Consider the following 19,847-nt stretch of genomic DNA (forward strand, 5'->3'; position numbering starts at 1 on the left):
GCGCCCCTCCCCAGCCGCCACCAGCGGTAAAAACCCGCCTGGTGTCAGCAGCAATTGGTGGGCAGGACGGGCTGGGGCCGGTCCCAAGGCCTCGCCAGGCCCATCCGGCCTGCGGCCATACTTTGCTTGACCCTAGCCTTTAAGGTGACTTCTTACTGTTTCTGAATCAAATGAAAATATCAGTGATTTCCATATTAGCAGTCTGGTGAATCCACTCTGGGTCTTATTCCAGACTTAAGAATTTTCCAAATTGCTGTACCTTGGCCCCTAAGATAGGTTCATCATCTTGAACAACTCCTACAAAATCCAGAATAAACCCAGAAAGAAGATGAATCATCTCAGATACAGAAGCTACCACTCCCAGCCAATAGACAGTGGCTGTCATTGCAATGCATGTCAGTAGAAAACAGTTAGGAGTGACTTACATGTAAGAGATCCATTTGCGGGATTAACAGGTTGGTAAACCTGTGATTTGAGGGAATACCGCTGGCTACTGGCGGACCCCAAATTTGCATGAAGTTCAGAGTTCAAGCAAGAAGCTCCCTTACCCTGTGAATGTGTTGCCCTCCCTTGTAACGCAAAGCTCCTAGAGCCTCTGACCTCAATCCCGGGGGAGTATGTTATCAGGTTCCATTCTGTGAATGGGTCACTGGCTGACTGGGTCAAACCTGGAAGAAAAGAAGAAAAAAGCCTTTGCAAAGTGACAGAGAAGAAACCCATGGAATGGCCCAGAGCCTAGGGATGGAAGAGGATTTGAAAACATTTGGAGAAACATGTTGAAAAACTACACTGCTGAGGAGAAGAATCCGGGAACAATGACAGTCTTTCAGACTGGCAACCTCTTCACACAAAATTCACCTATGGTGATATATATATAGAGATATATATATAATATATATATATATATTAATATATATACCGCTCTTTCCCGCGACTGGGCTCAGGAGCAGTTTCACAGAATAAAAAACAGTACAATTAAAAACGTTTTTAAAAAAAACAACTGTTTGTGCACAGTAAAACAGCATTCCTTGCAGAAAATAACTTTTCTGTGCAGAATATCCTCTTCAGAAAATGCTGGTTTCCTGTTCAAAAATGATATTAACTGGGGTCTTAATCTGAGCAGAATTTGCACATGTGCAGAAAACAGCTTTTGTAACTCAAATTAACATCATTGGTTTAAATAGCAGCTGATGCTTGAATCTTGTGGAACAGAACTGAGGGTGCATCTGCACTGTAGAATTAATGCCATTGGTCACAACTTTGAAGTGCTTAAAGTCATCCTATGGAGATACTGGGAATCGTGAGTCTATGAGGTCTAGTCTTCTCGGTCAGAGACCTCTGGTGCCCCAAACAAACTAAAAATTCCCAATTTTCATCACACTGGAGCCATGAGCATTAAAGTGGTGTCAATGTGGATTATTTCTGCGGTGCGTATGCAGCCTATGTGCTTTTACTCCAGTTTCTACAATAAGAATTGTAGTTGTGTGTGGATTAAAAAATTAGATTGTATGGGTTATATCTGAATAAATACAAACCCTGAGGAAAAGTGATGGTAAATGTTGTATACCATCCTTGACTTATAAGATTCCAGGGGAAAAAAGACCCTCACCTACTCTATCTTGTCCTGACAACATGAATGGTGCAACCAGAGATGCCAGGATTCTCTGATGAGTACAAATTGTTGCGCCCAAACTCCAGGAGCCATCCACAAGCAAGGAGATATCGGTCATTGCAGTGGCATCACAGTGGAAGTGAAGAAACTGGAGAAATAAAAAGGGTCACAAAGAGAAAGGAGACACTTGTTTTGATTTTTTTATTTTTAATTATGTAGAACAAAAATGAGTCTGAAACATCATGTAGTTAAAAGGGGAGCAGTAGCTCTTAATTACCAGCAGTGGGTGTATTCACACTATGTAGTCAAAGTACTTGTGTATCACTTTAACTATCACTTAACTCTTGCATACAAAATAATAAATTCAGAAGCTTTCTCCACACTAGTGACCATTCATGGACTAAATAAATGGACTCCCACAATTCCCTCAAGGCGGAAACAGACAACCCATGGCCCAAAACCAAGTTCTGATAGAGCAACTGAACGACGCTGGCCCATTCGTGCACCTGAAACAGCTTTAACTACCCCTTTTACCATTATTTTTTTAGTCCCTGTTGTGTGCTACACTCTCCTGGAAGGTCTGGAGCCCTCCTTTTGAAGCAACACACATATCCCAACTGAGCTCTTGGCTTGTCGCTGGTTCTCAATCATAACAAGGTGGCCGGCCATGTGACTATTGCTAGACACCTGTTTTGACTTCAGAGCAAAGCAACCATGGCAGTGGATGGACGGTGGGCTAGCAGGACACTTGTCGGTTAGTCACCCAGCTTCAGAATAGAAGGCTTTGCAATGGAGACGGGTCAGGGTCTCTCTAGGGCTGGGACATCCAGGCTATTATAAAAAAATAAAAATAAACTTTTATTTGTATCCCGTTTTTCTGCTGCAGGGCAATCAAAGTGGCTTAAATGTTAAAAACAACACCAACATACAGTACATGATACATGTGCAATACAATATCTAACCTCCCTTAAAAATAATTGAATGTAATTTACCCCACTCCCATGCAAACAGGGGCCACCATTTCATTCCAAGAGTTTTCAACCACTATCCTAATTTGTTTTTCATATTTTTCACCCTTTGAGAATTTTAAGAAACAGACTATGGTGATAATGACCATGATGATGAGATCACCCTCCAACGTTTTGTGGGTGGGTGGTCATTTGTGTTTTTGCAGAAAAATAATGTTTAACCAAAAAAGTTGCAAAATTTGGGGACAAATTTTATATATATATATATATGAGAGAGAGAGAGAGAGAGAGAGAGAAAAAGTAACATTTTGCCCATTTTGACACGTTTATTACACATTTCACTATGATTTTTCACATTGTGATCCCACTTTAACCACACTTGGGTCCGCTCTTAGGGGAAAGTGAATGAGTGAGTGAGTGATTTGGGTACTTTTTTGCACAAATTCTAGGAAGAGTTCCTTTTGGCATTTTGAGTCTCAGTTTTTACAGAAAAGATGATTTCATCAACCTCACCTCCAAGTTTTTAGAGAAAATCACCAGAATCCTATATAATTGGTCTTATATGTGTACCTTTACATGTACGTAGCTATGTAGCAGAGATGCGAAGAAACCCTGTTAGTGAATGCAAGGCCTGCATTACAGAACACCAGCAAGAATGGCTGTACATTTTTGGTCTCATTGTGGAATGGCCATTTTGCAACTGTAGTAATAACATCATAACGTAGCCCCCTAATGGACATGGAAATTAGGGATTTGCCCAATTTCAATTACCCAAACATAAGTCCACTTATGACAGCATAATCCCTAATAAGCTCCCAAGCCACTATTTGTTAACGAGAAAAATTAGACATTTCAGGCGATAATGTTTTTGCAGGGAAAGTAAATAGTTTTTGTGCAAATAAGTGAGTTTTTTATTGTGTGAAGACATTCTTGCTCAGGGTGAAAATGGGATGTTTTGAAATGCGGCGGATGAGCAAATCTGCCAGTATTCTTAATATTCCTAATTAATCATGCCATATGCACTGAATGGAGGCTTTTCAAGGAAATAACTGCCAAATCCCTCAGCCAGTGCTCATGTTGGCAGAGAGATTGAGAACTATAATATTTAAAAGTCTCTTCTCCAGCAGGAGGCGCTCACATCAAAAGAACATGTTTCAATTCAAAGAACAATGACAGATCTCACTCCATCATGCACACAAAGACAGGACAACAAAGCACAGGTGTTTTCTATCAGGTAATGTGGCAATCTCCTGAAGTGAAGAGGCAACGGCCACTTAGTGAAAATGCCCTGGTGTGATTTGATGCATGCTGTCAGCTCAATCCATCACTGCGCTAATCCAGTTCTTGCTTCTTTATCACAGCAAGCCTTCCATGATGGCTTGGCATGGGTTACATTCATTGTCCCCTTCAGGCTAAAATTGTCCAGGTGGCTTTTCCTTTATCCAATCCAGTCTCTTTTCAAATTGTGCTTTCCAAATCATAACATCAATTCCTCTGTATCCTATCCCATAAGTTGGGAGTTGATTTATTCTCACCCATCCCTAGTTGCTGAAAGTAATGTGCTTAAACAACTATGGAGCTTGACAGACCCACCTATTTCTTAGATTGTACACCATAGGTGGGTTACCTCTTTACATTTATTGTTTTTTATGTACAAGCGCTGTGCAAACTACAGATATATATAATATATATAATAAGTGGGTGGCAAGACGCGCCCCCTCTTAGCCCAGATCGGGGCACAGCAACCTATGCCACAGCCTCGATCGTGCTTTCAAGGGTGAAAAAGGAGCTGAAAAGAGCGGCTCTCATGGTGACACAGCTGTATGGTGCCCCTTCAGTGCTGCATCGCTGGACACAGCACTGGAAGCACACCATGATGCCGTGTGCCATGTGGAGCGGCTCACAGTGTCAGGGCAGCCCTGGGGGAAGAGTCATGAGGATGGCTATGGCCCTGTCAAGGAAAAAGCAACATGGGATATACAGTAAATGAAATAAAACATGTATGTGGATAGTCAGGTGACTCAGCAGAAGCCAATTGAGAACCACACAGGTGTAAATGGTAATACAATTAACAAGTCCTGAATACCAGGACAAGAAATGTAAAGTGGATATTGGAACACACCTGAGAATTGTTAAGTGGTCAAGGCTGAGATGATGAAAACATTATTGTAGGATGAACCAAGAGAACCAATGAGAATGGTGTACACGCCTACTGGGTGGAAACAGACAACAGTGGGGTGGTACCATGGCATTGACTATAAAATGACTATGCATCCCAATGTATTTTGTGGGGTAGTAGTAGTGGATAGTGAGGGAGTATAGTATTGTTGTATTGGATAGTTTTTGAGCTGTATATAGTAGAATAAAGTAGATCTTTTATTTAGAGCCTACTGAGTTGTCTGGTGTCTTGGGTGAAGCTTACAAGACCAGCGTGGATCCGAGAAGGGTGGAGACGTGAGAAAACGCATGTGAGGGGAGGAGTGCGGGCAGAGTAAGAGAAGGGAGAACGAGGCGATTGTGAGGAGCAATGTGATCTGTCGAAGTCGGGAGTTGCTATAGAGCCGGCAGCGGTCGCGCGATGAGGAGATACGCGCTAGAGGGGGGAACGTAGTAGGCTTGCCGACGATCGGTAGATAACTCTCTGCCTGCGCTGAAGGCGCAGACAAAATGGGGAGGACTAGAGTGGAAAGAGAGAGGGGGTACGGTAAGGAGGCACAGCATCGGCACGCTAAGTATGAATCCTGGGGCGGAGCGTACTGGTCAGGCGCCACCAGCTACGTAGCAGGATACTGGCAGTGAGGAGATCGAGTCGCGAGAAGTCCAGACGAGGGAGAGGCATTCTGATGACGAAGAGCTACACCTCGGTGGGCGTGTCCCTGACGAAATGCCCCACGGAAGAAATGAGACAAATGCCGTAGATACAGAAAGCGCAGAATATGCTAGGGTAAGACGCGGGAGACGCGCTAGCATGAGGGCTGGCGACCCGAGTTAGCGGACTCAGAGTGCACTTTGCTAGCGATTAACAGGCGAAGCTAGCACGAGGAGGGAACGATTCTAAATGGTTTGTAGAAACATGATAAGGCGTGATGAGAGGGTGCAGGCGGAGATGTGGGTCGTGCCACGGTGGAAAGATAAGAAGTGGGCGCAGCGAAGGATCGAACAGATAGGGTAGCGCCGCGAGTAGAGGCAAGAACCGAGGCGGTATTTGATGTGTAGCCTTTCAATACGGGAGACAAGGTAATTGGCTAATTAGAGCGACGTGTGGTGGTGACCGGGCTTTCGGTGAGTGCTGGAGCTGAACAGGTGAGGGGGGGAAAAGGCAGGCAGACAGCGTGACCACTGCGCCTGAGCGCAGTGGTGGCACAGCACAACGAGAAAGCACGCGTGCAACCTAAGACATGAGCCTAGGGTTAAGAAAGTGCTAAAGAAACATAGAGGCGGTGTGTGATGTGACGCGAAGAACGAAAGAAGACGGACCAGGGAAGGCGAAAAAGAGCGATCGGTGAAGCAACGCTATTGGTAGGGAAGATACGTAAGAGATGTGAGTGCCAGCAACGAGACCAAGGAGGAATCGCATTCCGGAGGTTGCTAGCCGAGGGGGGACATGCTTCTCGATAAAAGGTGGAGAAATGTGCTAGATGAAGGAAAGAGTGGAGACGTAAAAAGGGGGGTTTAGGCTCTGTGGTGATGAACTGGTATAGAAAGTTAAGAGGGTGGTCAACATTTGATATGGGAAGCATTGTACGGCACATAAATGGCCGACTGTGGAAAGATATTGAGGGTCCAGGCGAAATAGAAATGGAGTGAGCAGCGGGTGGTGCGCAGGAAGAGATAGGGCGTGGGAAGAATAGCCGTATAGCATGGTAAACGAGTAATGCCGTAAAGCGGATCATTATTAAATGAGATGAGGGTTTTGGGTGGAGGCGAGGCCGGGAGAGGGGGGGGGACAATCTTGGGCAGAAAGGCTAAAGACCTAGAAAACAACGACCCCCTAAGGATGTCCATATTTAAAGCTACAGCACTTAGTGTTATCACACTGTAATATTTCGACTGTGTAGATGTAGATGAACTTGAAGGCACACAACAACACAACAAAGAAGCGCCCAAGTGGCTACCACACATACTTTTGGATTGGTGATACAACCAACATATTTAAACCTCTTGTGTTTGACAAAACACACACACACACACCACACACACACAAACCCGGAAAAACCATCGTATCTATAAAAAGTAGAGCTGTAATTAGAATTATTTCGGGTTATTCATCTTAGTACATTTTTATTACTGTGAGAAGTATATTGAAATATTGATCCTTTGAGTAAGATTATTAAATCTTGAATTAACAGTTAATACTGTAGAATTGGTCTTCAGTGTCCAACTCTCTCATCTATACCACATCATGGTGATGCGAAATACATTGCCTCGGACAATTCTAACTGCAGTGTTCCATTTTATATCTTTGCAATTTAAAATCTAGTCTAGTTATTTCATAGCTGCATTTCCCAGTCTTAGTCATATTATGACTACATATCATGGATATATCATGCGAAGAGATATCATATATCTAGACAACCTGGAGCATGTTCAGAGGAGGGCAACTAAAATTGTGAAAGGTCTAGAAACTATGTCTATGAGGAGCACCTTAAGGAGCCGGGTATGTGAAGCCTGGAGAAGAGAAGGTTAAGGGGTGCCATGACAGCCATGTTTAAATATTTGAAGGAATACCATATTGAAGATGGCGCAAGCTTGCTTTCTGCTGCTTCAGAAACTAGTACATGGACCAATGGATTTATGCTACAGGAAAAGAAATTCCACCTAAACATTAGGAAGAACGTTCCAACAGTAGAAGCTGTCCAACTATGAAACATGCTGCCTTGGACAATGGTGGAGTCTCCTTCTATGGGAATTTTTATGCCAAGGCTGAATAACCATCTGTTGGGAGCTCTTCAGTTGTGTCTTCCTGCAGGGCAGGGAGTTGGACTGGATGGCCCTTGGGGTATCTTCCAACTACGATTTTATGATTCCATGTCACAGAAATATCATCTCACTCTTTCACATAGTGTGTGTGTGTGTGTGTGTGTGTGTGTGTGTGTAGACACACATATCATATATTATACCAGATCATATCATTTACATAACACGGACATATCATGCAACAAACGTAACTCATTGGAAAAACAATATTGCTTGGCAAAGTGGAAGTCAGTAGGAAAAGAAAGAGACCTCACAACAAGTAGATGGATTCAATCAAGGAAGCCACAGCCCTGAGTTTGCAAGCTGAATGACTGGCACTCATTGAGTTCACAGGCTGAAACCTTCTTGATGGCAAATAGTAACAACAACAATGTGCCCATACAAACAAATCTCACCTCTCCTTAAGCTTTCTCTGGTTGTTTTCTCTAGGGCCAAGTAGTATTCTATTTGGCTTGGTAAAGTCGGTATCATAGTTGTCAAGGTGGCTGGGATCAATGTTGGTGCTGGGCTCAACATACGCTCACTGAACCCTTTGGAAACAGCTGGTTTTTGCTTCTTCTTGTCCAGTTCATCCCTTCCTATGTCTGAAAGCATCACAAGAAGAAAAATGAGTCCAGCCCTTTGAGTTTAACCAAATTCAACTACTTTGGCTGGCTAGTGCCACTCTGACTAATGGAGGCTGTGTGTGAATGTGGCATGCCCAAACTTTCACTATTGTAAAATGGACTGCCTTAGGAAATAGTCTAGAAACTATTTTTACAAATGTGTTTAATGTGTGTGGAGGTGAGATGTTCTCACACTGCTCAGGGTAGGAAGCAGCTAGAACTGTTCATGACATACAATAAAATCCAAAGACTGTAACAATAAAATAAAACAGATTTGGAAGACAAAATATTGTGTAAAGCTCATAAAGTAAATACTTGCCTAAACAAGTAAGTCTCCACTTGGGGCCACAAGAGGCGTTCATGTCAGTAGTGAAGTGAACATTCTCTGGGGTTTATTGTAGATTTGGAAGGAGATGTCCAAAGGTGTCAAATCTATTTTGGGGATAGGTTCCAACACTTTGGATACTTCTTTAAAGTACAGAATAAAATCTATAGTGGAATCACCACACCTATGACATGGATGTCACCAGCCACCCCTGTATAATTTGGATGGCAAAATATTGTCAAAGAGGCCTCTTGGGGCAAAGATTTCCAGAGTTTATGTGTGTTTACTGAAAAGGCCCTGTTAAATGTCTCTAGCAAGTCCAACCCTATTATAGTTGGAAGTGGACTAATTTTAGTTATTCTGAAACAAGGTGCATATACTATTAACTTGACAGTTCTATACAGAATCATGTTATGCCAGTCCTTTATCAACTCAAATGTAAAAATACTTGGAGTTTTTAAATCTTTGAAGCCACCTTGAGTTTCACTCTTCAGAAAAAATCAAGATATAAATAAAGTCATTGATGAACTGATTGACTGGAGCAGAGTTATCGGGGGGCGGGGGAATTGCATAATCCTGTCTCATTATCTATGTATTTATCTAGTTATCTTTGTTGTTATTTGTACCTTCAAGTTAATCCTGATTTATGACAACCCCATCTTAGAGTTTTCCTGCATGACTTGGAAGTTTGGCATTGCTTTTCTCTGATGCTGAGAGAGCATGTCTTACCCAAGGTCACCTACTGGATTTCCATTGCTAAGTGAGATTTGATATCCTGGTCTCCCAGAGTCCTAATCCAACACTGAAACCACAATACTATGCTGTCTCTACATATCTACTTTTCCAGAATCTAAGACAAAGGTAGGAGACCTCTTTCACTCCAATGGGTGAATTACATATCAAAGAAACCCACTGGAGTCACATTCCAATAGCCAGCTGATTGGAGCCCCATGAGTACCAGTTTCAGCCCTGGGGCCTGAGGTTCTCTACCCCTGCCTTACAGCCATCATCCAACATCCCTCATGTTGTTGTTGTTACTGCTGCTGCTGCTGTTGTGTCTTCAAGCCCTTTCTGACTTATGGCAACCCTACCACATGGTTTTCTTGGCAAGATTTGTTCAGAGGAGGTTTGTTGTTACCTTCCCCTGAGGCTGAGATTGTGTGGCTTGCCCAAGGTCACCCAATGGGTTTCATGGCCAAGCTGGGAACTGAACCCTGGTCTTGGGAAGCTGCCATCAAGAAAGCTGTGGGTTTTTTGTTTTGTTTTGTTTTGTTTTCCTGCCAAACATCTCTGAGTGTGGCAGGACTGAAAGAAAAGCCTCCCTTAAAGTTTTTTTAAACCTGGATGGGCTCAGGGTTCGATTTCTTGCTCAGCCATGAAACCCACTGGGCAAGTCACACTCTTTCAGCCTCAAAGGATGGCAATGGGAACCCCACTCTGAAGAAAATCTTATGAGAACCCCATGAGAACCCCATGAAAACCCCTTGATAACCACTTGATAAGTTTGCCTTAAGGTCACCATAAGTCAGAAATGACTTGAAGGCTCACAACAACAGCAACAGGCTCCTAAGGGTGAATATAGGCCCAGTCCAGATGGACAGGATAGGATGCCCTCGTCACGTGTGAGGGGAGGCGCTTCTAGATGCCCCTTGCCCCTCGCACGTGACAACGGTGTTAAAAATGGTGGCGCCCTGTACAGATGGGCACCGCCATTGTTATGTGCACATTGCGGTGCCATTATGATGTTGCGAGTGCACCATTGGTGCACTGTGACATCATAATGGTGTCGCAAGAAGAACCTGCTTTTCACAGGTTCTTTTTTGTCTGTGGGGAAGTCCCGTGGTCTGGAGACTGGGGCTTCCCCATGGACCAAAACTAGCTGCTGGGAGACCGTCCTTTTTGGACGGTCTGTCCCACGCCAAAGTCTTTCAGATAGCCTACTATCTCTATATCAGTCTGAAGACTCCAGTTTTTGGAAAGTCTAAAGGCTAAATAATTAATGAAATGATTTTCTGGAACTTATCTCTCTGCATAGGAAGTGAAATCATGACCTGAAATGTTTGTGTGGTTGGATGTTTTTTCTGTAATGGAATAATCTCAAGAAGTTCAAAATCAGCTTCATGAGAACTGCATCATGGCAAAGAGAACAAGCCAAATTCCAACAGCACCCAGCTCTTCTGATCATTAGTCAACTTAATTAGCAGGCATTATCTAAAATGAATTTTAATTACACAATGTGATCTGTTCAGTGAGGTTGTTTTGCCTTCCTGCCAGACACAGCTTGAGAACCTTGATGTATTTGCAGTTACTGTAGGGCTAAAATAACCACACACCACAACCAGATACTTTGCAGACCAAGTTACTGTTGGAAGTGGACACATCAATGCTTATATAAAGTGGGGGGGGGGGAGTTCATCAGAATGATACTATATCATGATCTAGAGTAAGAATGTGCAACCTCTGGGGTTTGGGGAACTGCATTGCCACACACACCTCAACTCACTGAAACCACACACTCATACATTGCCAAACAATTTTTTTTGTTGCTTTAAACAAGACACTCCCATATTAAACAAGGTGCACAGACAGCATGCATCAAGTTTTGGAGCCAATTAATATTTTCAATTGCCATCTAAGGGCTTCATCTATACTGCAGTTTGACATCACTTTAGCTGTCATGGCTCAGTGCTATGGAATTCAGAGATTTGTATTTTTGTGAGATATTTAACCTCCTCTGTCAAGGAGCTCTGGTACCACAACAAGCTACAAATCCCAGGATTCCATAGGATGGAGTCATGACAGTTAAAGTGATGTCAATCTGCATTAATTTTTCAGTTTGTCGCAGCCTAATTGGTTCCCAATCAAGCTGTGTCCTCCCCATGTGCTCTGCACATCTTGGGTTGATGTAGAATTTTCTTGGAAGGGAGCAAAAAATTGTGCTTGTAGCCTGGGGCTAGATGTTTCCCATCGTGATATTAAGCCAAAGAGTGGAAGGAAAACTAGTGAGTTTTGCCTCACATCTCCAAAATCCATTCCACGTGTCTCTCAAAAAATGCAACATAGAAAAGGGAATTTCACTCTCTTGTTTGGACCCAAATCCAACCCTAAAGCCTAAAGTTCCACATGCTAAACCTTCAGCCCAGGTTTAATTCCAGTGAGCACCACACATACTTATCAAAGTCGACACTTCACTGACAGCTGGTGAAGTGTCAAATGTTTCCAGGATATATGGAGGCGTTGTGCTCTCCGGTGACATCTCTGTTTTTTCTGGGGCACTTGTTGGGTGTCTTCTGTTACTTCTCGCTTGGGAGAGGTTCTTCAGTTCTTCAACTGTAAACAGCCAAAATGTGAATAATCAGAGTCAGCAATGAAGTCAACCAAGTTAAAGATGTGTGCACAACTTCTGCATTTCATGGTTTTTCACAAGCTGAGATAGACATTTCCAAGGCTTTAGAAAAATTATTGTTTTGCTATATCACTTCCTAAATGCCCCAGCCAGACTATACTCCTATGTTATTTGTTTCCTTCATTATTCTCTGCCTTCCTTTCCTTGAGTAAGTGCATATATTGTTTCTAATGGAGGATAAAGCTAGCAAAGAATTTTCAAAAATATTTGGAAAATGGTCAAAAATATGTTTCTCAAGAGTCAGGAAACCCTGATAAGAAGCAACAGCAATAGCATTTACATTTCTATACTGCTAAGTAATCTCTAAGCGGTTTACAACATGTAACCCAATTTCTCCTGACAAGCAGGGTACTCATTTTACCAACCTACAAAAGGATGGAAGGCTGAGTCAACCTTGGAGCCCCTCAGGACCAAACTCACAACCTTGTGGTTGCAGTACTGACATTTAGCCATTGTGCCACCAGGGTTCCTGGGCAGATTAGAATCTTTGCAGTTCAGGACATATTTTTACCAAGGAAAACAGCATTTTTTGCAAAGAAAAAGTAATATTTCTATTCCAACATCCTTTATCTTGCACAGAAACTGTTACATTTTGTGCAAAGAAAGGGAGAAATTTTGTACAAAGTCCCAAACTGCAAATTCTCTTTGAAAACTCCACTGCTTTCAAAGATAGTGTTTGAAGACTTTCTTGCAGTAGGAAGAAAATTGCTAAAATTATTTATTTTGGGGAATAAAATTAGCAAAAATAATTACATCCCTAATATGATGGCTATATACTTGCTCCCCTAGCTGAGAAAGTATGCCTCTCAATATAATTTGCTTGATAGACCTTGGGTCTGATCCAGCAGAATATCTGTTACATTATTGTTCCCTTACATCTATCTCCACTGTTACTGTCAATGTTTTGTCACTATTGGCCACTTCCGTAGTAGGAACCCTCATTGTTTGGCCAAGATGAACAATTGCATGAATGGGTCAGTCTTATTGTACCCCTGAAACTGAAATACAGTAGGCCTTTGGTATCTGTTGGGGTTTGGTTCCAGCCCCCCCCCCCCCCGGTAACCAAAATCCATGGATGTTCAGGTCCCTTAAATACAATGGAATAGTATGTAATAGTAAAATGGTGCCCTTTTTATAAAACAGCAAACTCAAGGTTTGTGCATGCATATATATTGTGCATGAATATATAGATTCAAGCTATCCATGGGTAAAGAATCCATGGATATGGAGGGCAGACTGTACTACCTAGCCAAGGCTAAGCAAAAGGTAGCTACCCAGCATTGGCAGCACATCTAGAGAAAAATACAATGTGTCTAAGACATCTAGAAATATTTTTTTAAAAAAAAACACTTACTCACAAATTTCCTCTTGACAAAGAGGGCCTCCTGAGAACCATTCAAGATGTATATTTGTAGGGTGTACTCTTTTGTGGGACTCAGTCCCCCCACTGTCACTTTAGCTGTCTTGGTTTTCAACATCACTTCCTGTTCAGAATCACCTGTAATAGGAAAAAGAGGGGAATCATGAAGGCAGTATCTGAGGTAGTGATATAGAGATGTCTATAGCATCTTATGGTCCCCTCACTGTCCTCCCAGGAAGCACAGGATTACTTTCTAATTTGCCTAGCTATTTCCTTCTCTTACAGAAACTCAATGTAGGAAATGTAAAGTGAAATGTAATGTGATCAGTAGGTTTGCCTGGTCATACACAAATAGTCAAACAGGATAGTTTGAGATCTTTTCTTTTCCATAATGACTCACATACAACATGCTCAGTGAAATCTGAAAGGATATACTCCAAGCTTTCTCTTATTTTCTTAGAATGAAATGTGAAGAGCACAGATAATATGTATCTTTAACATAGTGGAATACTTTAAAAAGGTGGTCATCGCATCTGAAAGCTGGTGTGGTGTGGTCCAAAAAGGGTCACTGCAAGTAACACAGCAAATGCCATACTGAGATGGATCAAGCTCTTTTTCTGCTGCTCCAGAGACAGGGACATGGAACAATGGATTCAAAGCGCAGGGGAAAAGATTCCACCTAAACCTTAGGAAGAACCTCCCAATGGTCAGAGCAGTTTGACAATGGAACACACTGCCTTGGGGTGTGAGGGAGTCTCCTTCTTTGGAGGTTTTCAAAGAGAGGCTGGATGGCCTTCTGTCAGGGGTGCTTTGATTGTGTCTTCCTGCATGGCAGAATGGGATTGGACTGGATGGCCCTTGGAATCTCATCCAGCTGTATGAGTCTATGAAGATTTTCATACCTGGCTCCATTGCTGGTCAAACATGGCTCAAACATCCTTAAAAGGTGGAGATAGCTTGCATGTTTGGAAGCCAGGCACGCTTCCTCAATCGTCAGGGAATTGTCTCTCCCTCCTTAGTGTCCCTGAATCATCACAAGGGGAGTGGATGTTTGAGCCACGTTTGACCAGCAATGGAGCCAGGTATAAAAATCTTCTATGTTTTGGGAAACAATTCGATTTTTAAAGTGGCCTCTGATTGTCTAGGATCATCCATATCACAAGTAACAGCAACATCCTCCCCCCTTAACCTCCCTTGTCTTCTTGAATGTCAGCACAGTACTATTTCTAACTGGCTATATAGATTTGTAACACCATCATGAAGAGCATATGATTCTTCACTAGTTGGGGTTATTCAATGAGAAATGAAAGGATGGCCCAATGAAATAGCAGGAGACACAGGAAAGAAAATCTCTGAGTAGTTGTAAACTGTCACGAAAAATTGAAAAAGTGATGGCTTTTTCAGTCAGAGTTGCCTCTCCTAAATATCTATATTTGAGGCAAAAAAATCAAGCAGAGAGAACATTTGACTGAGGAGGGAATTAGATGGAGCACTGCCCTAACCCAAAGGAGTCCTTCTTTGATTCTTACACACATCGGCTTTTGCATTTCATAGCTAACATGATAGACACAACTATTAACACCTTTCACACATGTATGAACATCTCTTTTTTGAAGATAAACATGATTAAACAGTTGCTTAACTACCTCACTAGGAATCTAATTCATACATCAGGAATGTCATAGCGCCCACTGAAATCTTGGAATGCATCCAGAATAGGTTCATATCTGATTTTTCAAACCCATTATTAGCTTAAAGTGCTGGAATGACAAGCCTGCATATTTTCCAGATTTGACTGAATGTTAAAAAGGAGGGGTAATAACTTTAGTATACATAGCAAAGTTTAAAACAGCAGGATCATTCTGCAGTTGAGCACAGAGCTCACAGTAAGTTATGAACCAGCCTCCCCCAACCTTGTGCTCTCTAGGTGTTTTACTATGATTTCTGTCATGCTGTCTGAGGATGATGGGAGTTGGTGCTCAACTTTTCTAGAGGGCAGCACAGGTCTGGACAAAACTGCTGTGAATTATCAATTTCCGAAGACCAGCCTGAATGCAAAAACAAAAAATGAGGTGCCGGAATGCCAAAACAAAAAACGAAACAAAACAAAACTTCTTTACAGATGTTACAAACACACTTTATGAGGTCAATGCGTTCGTTCTTTCAGGGGGCAAAAAAAATTAAGTATAGAAATTTATATCTCCTGTGTTAAACCACTCGCAGCTAAGCATGTCCAAACAAGTGTTGTTGATTCTTTTAAAAAGCATAACTCCAATTATTATTATTATTTTTACTATTATTATTATTATTATTATTATTATTATTATTATTAGGCCCAGACAGACAGGTCAAAACAAAGTTGCTTTGGGTCACTTTGGAGATATGCTTTTTAAATGCTGCATGCGTCCTAAGAGGCTGGAAGCTGCACCAAAGCCATGCTCCAGTCCTAAGTACTGGAGCGCAGCTTTGGCACAGCTTCTGGCCTCTTAAGATGTGTGAGTTGTTTAAGCAGCATACCTCCAAAGTTACCCAAAGCAGCTTTACTTTGGCCTGTCTTTTCAGGTCCTAAATTATTAAAAAATAAAGACTGTGTTCATGGAGTTTAAGGAAGGGAAAAGTGTAATCCATGGGTGGCATTGCAGCCCTCAGGCTTACTCTGACCTCCCCACATGTCCCCAAACTTTAGCTCTTGCTTAAGGGCAAAATAAATAAGGAAATCATGGCAGTTTTCTTAACATGTCAAGGATGAGAATATTTGTGAATATTCTGTACAGCCTTAAAAGCTCCTCAAGTACCAGGGGTAGATTTGCCTGGGATCCCCAAAAATTTGAAGCTCAGCCTGGGACCCTCACTGAATTCAAATTTGTATGCATTACAAAGAAGTGCATTTAGAACCTGTATCCTTCCAAGAGAAATTGCACTCTGATTTCTTCTCATCACATACCTGCCATGGGCTTCACACGAACTTTGTATCCATTTGTGTTTCCCTCTGTTTCTTTCCATTTCATCTGCAATCTGTCTTCTGACAAGACGGTCAGCTTCAACCGGTTTGAGCCTGGAAGAGAATTTTTAACAGCTTTCTAAATGTAGGTAGAAATGTGTTTTTGTTTTGGTTTTTTTGGTACAAACCTATACATCCCACTTTAATTCAATTATGTTAATTGTGAATGCAGACTTAAAAGACTGGTTTTCTCTTAGAGATGAGGGAACAAGGGGATACTAGTTCAGTCAGAAAGTCCAATGTTCAATCTCAGGTATTTCTAGTCAAGGGGAGAAAGACAGCATGAAAACCTAGATAGCTGCTGTCACTTTGTGTTGAGCAGATGGATCAATGGCTTGAGTCCACTTCCTACAGTCCCTTCTTCAATATTACTGATATGCTTCTATTCCAGGGATGGGAATTATGTAGCCCTTCAGATACTGGATTGCAATTCTCAGAAAACCTAATAAGCAACAAAGAATGCTGGGGTTTGTAATCTAACAACATCTGGATAGCCCTACCGTTCCTACCCCTGTTCCTATGAACTAAAACATTGCAAAAAGCCATCTCAATATGCTCATATGTTTCATTACATACTGTGTGTGTGTGTGTGTGTGTGTGCGCATGTCACACAGCATTTTACTGATGCCTACCTTGCACCATTGGGTGGAGACAACCCATTCCACAAATACTCCCCCCAAAAATTTTTAATGCATACATATAACACACACACACACACACACACACACACATATAATTGCCTAATTCTGGGGAAAGGTAGGGTATAAAATGAATATATAATAAATAAAGTTGTTTTCCTTTAAGATTATTGCTAAGGCATGTGATAACACTGAACAGAAAGAAGGGAGTAGAAACAATTAATGTAAAAGAATCACAGACAGACAAGTTGAAAAACATTGTCCCCCTGTCTTTGTATGTTTAATTTTTATTGTTTCTTTTTAGAAGTTAATTGGAGTTAGATTTGTAGCTTTGTTATCCCTAGATGTTTGTTTTAGGTATATAGAAATATACTGTATTTGTTTATGTTATTGTTATTGTTGTTTTTGTGATAATAAAAGTATTTTAAGTAAATAAAGTTATTAATAACTAAAATAAATAATTGTCCACATGCTTTTATATAAACATGTGTTGATGTAGGTCAGACACTGCACATACACATGTTCAGGGTAACATATGATCTAAGAATGGAGAGGAAAGTCATCAGTTTCCAGGGCTTGAATCTGGAATTTCCAACCACTTGAGAAATCAGTGCAGAAAAAATGGCATGTCAAATATTCCCACAATTTGTGGAAGCTTTTTGATTTTGTTGTTGTTCCCAGCACAAAATAAACTGTACAGTGTTTTGAAAACTGCACAAGAGTTGAGAAACTGTGCAGCTTTGCTGTAAAAACCTATGCTTGCTATCTTTTTGTGCACCGCCTTTGCTAATTTGAATGCTGAACAACATGTTATATGGAAGAAAAAGAAACCTAAGCTGCAGGTTTTGCTGGCTTGAATGTTGTACAATTTCCTTTCCATGAGGAAAGCTGCACAGTTTTCAGTTCTGTGCCAAAAGATGCACAGTTTCTCGAAAACTACTCAGTTTTCTGACAACCTATATAACTTTCATAGAAAAGCTGCATGGTTTCCTGTCTCTGAACAGGGTGGGGTCAAAATTCCCAAGCGTCCTGAAGCTACAAGACAAAAAACCTGTTTCATTGTTCTCAATATCTGATCTATCAGGAATTGGAAAAATCAAGATTGACCGTACCTAATGTGAACTACTTAGAGTTTTCTATGGAGTCAGATTTTTTCCCCTACTAAGTCCAAAGTAACTCCCCATCTACAGCCTGAAAAGACCAGACTGAATGCCAAAGGCATCAGATTCTTAGATTAGAGGAGGATCAGTGTCACACCTGGAATTTCAAAATATCATTTTGCATTCAGGGTTGTTTTTTGGGGGGGAGGGGAGCAATTCCAGAGATTGTAGATTCTGCTGAAAGTGTGCAGCTACACCTGGCAACTTCAAGGCCACCTGTTTGAAAAATGCAAAACTTGAGAAAGGGTAAGTAACAGTCCCTGACAGCTAATAACTCAGGAAGAGAAGCAGCTGTCTGTTTTGCAAGGTGGCCACCTACTAAATCAACAGATACAGATTGGAGGGAAATGGGATGGAGAAGAGTTCGGAGGATACTGTGGAGTACAAAAAAGACAAACAAATGGGTCCTAGCACAAATCAAGCCTGAACTCTCCCTAGAGGCCAAGATGACTAAACTGAGGCTGTTGTACTTTGGCCATATCATGAAAGACATGACTCACTAGAAAAGACAATAATGCTTGGCAAAGTGGAAGGCAGTAGGAAAAAAAACAGATAGACAGATAGATTCAATCAAGGAAATCTTGGCCTTGAGTCTGCAAGACCCGAGTAGGGCTGTTGATGGCAGGATGAGTTGGAGGTATCGTGTTCATAGGGTCACCATAAGTCATAGAATCATAGAATCATAGAGTTGGAAGAGACCACAGGGGCCATCCAGTCCAACCCCCCGCCATGCAGGAAATCACAATCAAACCATCCCCGACAGATGGCCATCCAGCCTCTGCTTGAAGACCTCCAAGGAAGGAGACTCCACTACACTACGAGGGAGTTTGTTCCACTGTCGAACAGCAGTTAACAACAATAACATGGGACAAGGTTCTAGATCATCTACTGTGTTGTTGTTGTTAACTGCCTTTGAATGGATCTCAACTCATGGCAGCCCTGTGGACGAGACATCTCCAAATCCCCCTATTCTCTACTGTTCTGCTTAGTTCCTGCAAGTTCATACCTATGATCTCCTTAATAGAGTCCATCCATTAGCATGCAATCTCTCTCTTTTTCTACTTCCTATTTTCCTTCTCATGATATGGCTAAAATATGACAGCCTTCATATTATTATTATTATTATTATTATTATTATTATTATTATTAATATAGCACTGTAGATTTGCATAGCACTGTACATAAAAACAATAAATATGTAAGAGTAAACCTGCCTATGGCGTACAATCTAAGAAATAATAGGATAATACATATAAAATACATAGCAATATAGGAAATACTTCAGTAAAACAGGCAACACAATCATCTTGTGTCCTGATTCACCAAACAGCTGCACAGGCTGCCTGGGAGGAAATCATCAACTGATAATGCAGGCAAAGGCAGTGAATTACAAGCAGCTAGAAAGCGCTGTTGCCTGTGGGAGTCTGTTAAGAGGAAGGCATTGGTCAAGCAGTCCAGGTCAAGGGAAACAACAGGAATCAAGGTCAACACAGTCCAAGGGTCAAAGAAGCCAAAGTAGGAAATGCAGAAGTCTGAAAACAGGTATCAAGGACACGAATGCTGGCCAGGTAATAGACAAGTTGCTTCCAGCAACAATCTTAAGCCAACTCAGCTCTTAAACAGCCTGTCGAGCCCCTTAGTCTTCTTCTGATTTCTTGACTGAAGTTCCCCTTCTGATCAATGTTTGATTCAAGGTATGGGAACTCTTTTACTACCTTGGTACCATTCCAGACCCCCCCCCCCCCCACACACACACACAGATACCAAAAAAAGCAGAACCTCAAGTCCCATTCTT

The 19,847-nt window shown here is 41.7% G+C and overlaps 1 protein-coding gene across 1 annotated transcript in view; it reads right to left on the bottom strand.

The window, feature by feature from the left end:
- Nucleotides 1–223: 223 nt before the first annotated feature.
- LOC121928130 (collagen alpha-1(XX) chain-like) overlaps nucleotides 224–19,847 on the bottom strand; it is a 28,747-nt gene continuing 9,123 nt past the window's right edge. Inside the window, exons 3-8 of the mRNA XM_042462437.1 lie at nucleotides 16,198–16,308; nucleotides 13,248–13,391; nucleotides 11,659–11,817; nucleotides 7,953–8,141; nucleotides 549–668; nucleotides 224–297 (exon numbers count right to left, since the gene is read on the bottom strand). Coding sequence (XP_042318371.1) covers nucleotides 224–297; nucleotides 549–668; nucleotides 7,953–8,141; nucleotides 11,659–11,817; nucleotides 13,248–13,391; nucleotides 16,198–16,308 — 797 coding nt within the window. The remainder of the gene's footprint in view (nucleotides 298–548; nucleotides 669–7,952; nucleotides 8,142–11,658; nucleotides 11,818–13,247; nucleotides 13,392–16,197; nucleotides 16,309–19,847) is intronic.

This window comes from Sceloporus undulatus, chromosome 4 (assembly GCF_019175285.1).
Source record: "Sceloporus undulatus isolate JIND9_A2432 ecotype Alabama chromosome 4, SceUnd_v1.1, whole genome shotgun sequence".
In the NCBI taxonomy this organism is placed as follows: domain Eukaryota; kingdom Metazoa; phylum Chordata; class Lepidosauria; order Squamata; family Phrynosomatidae; genus Sceloporus; species Sceloporus undulatus.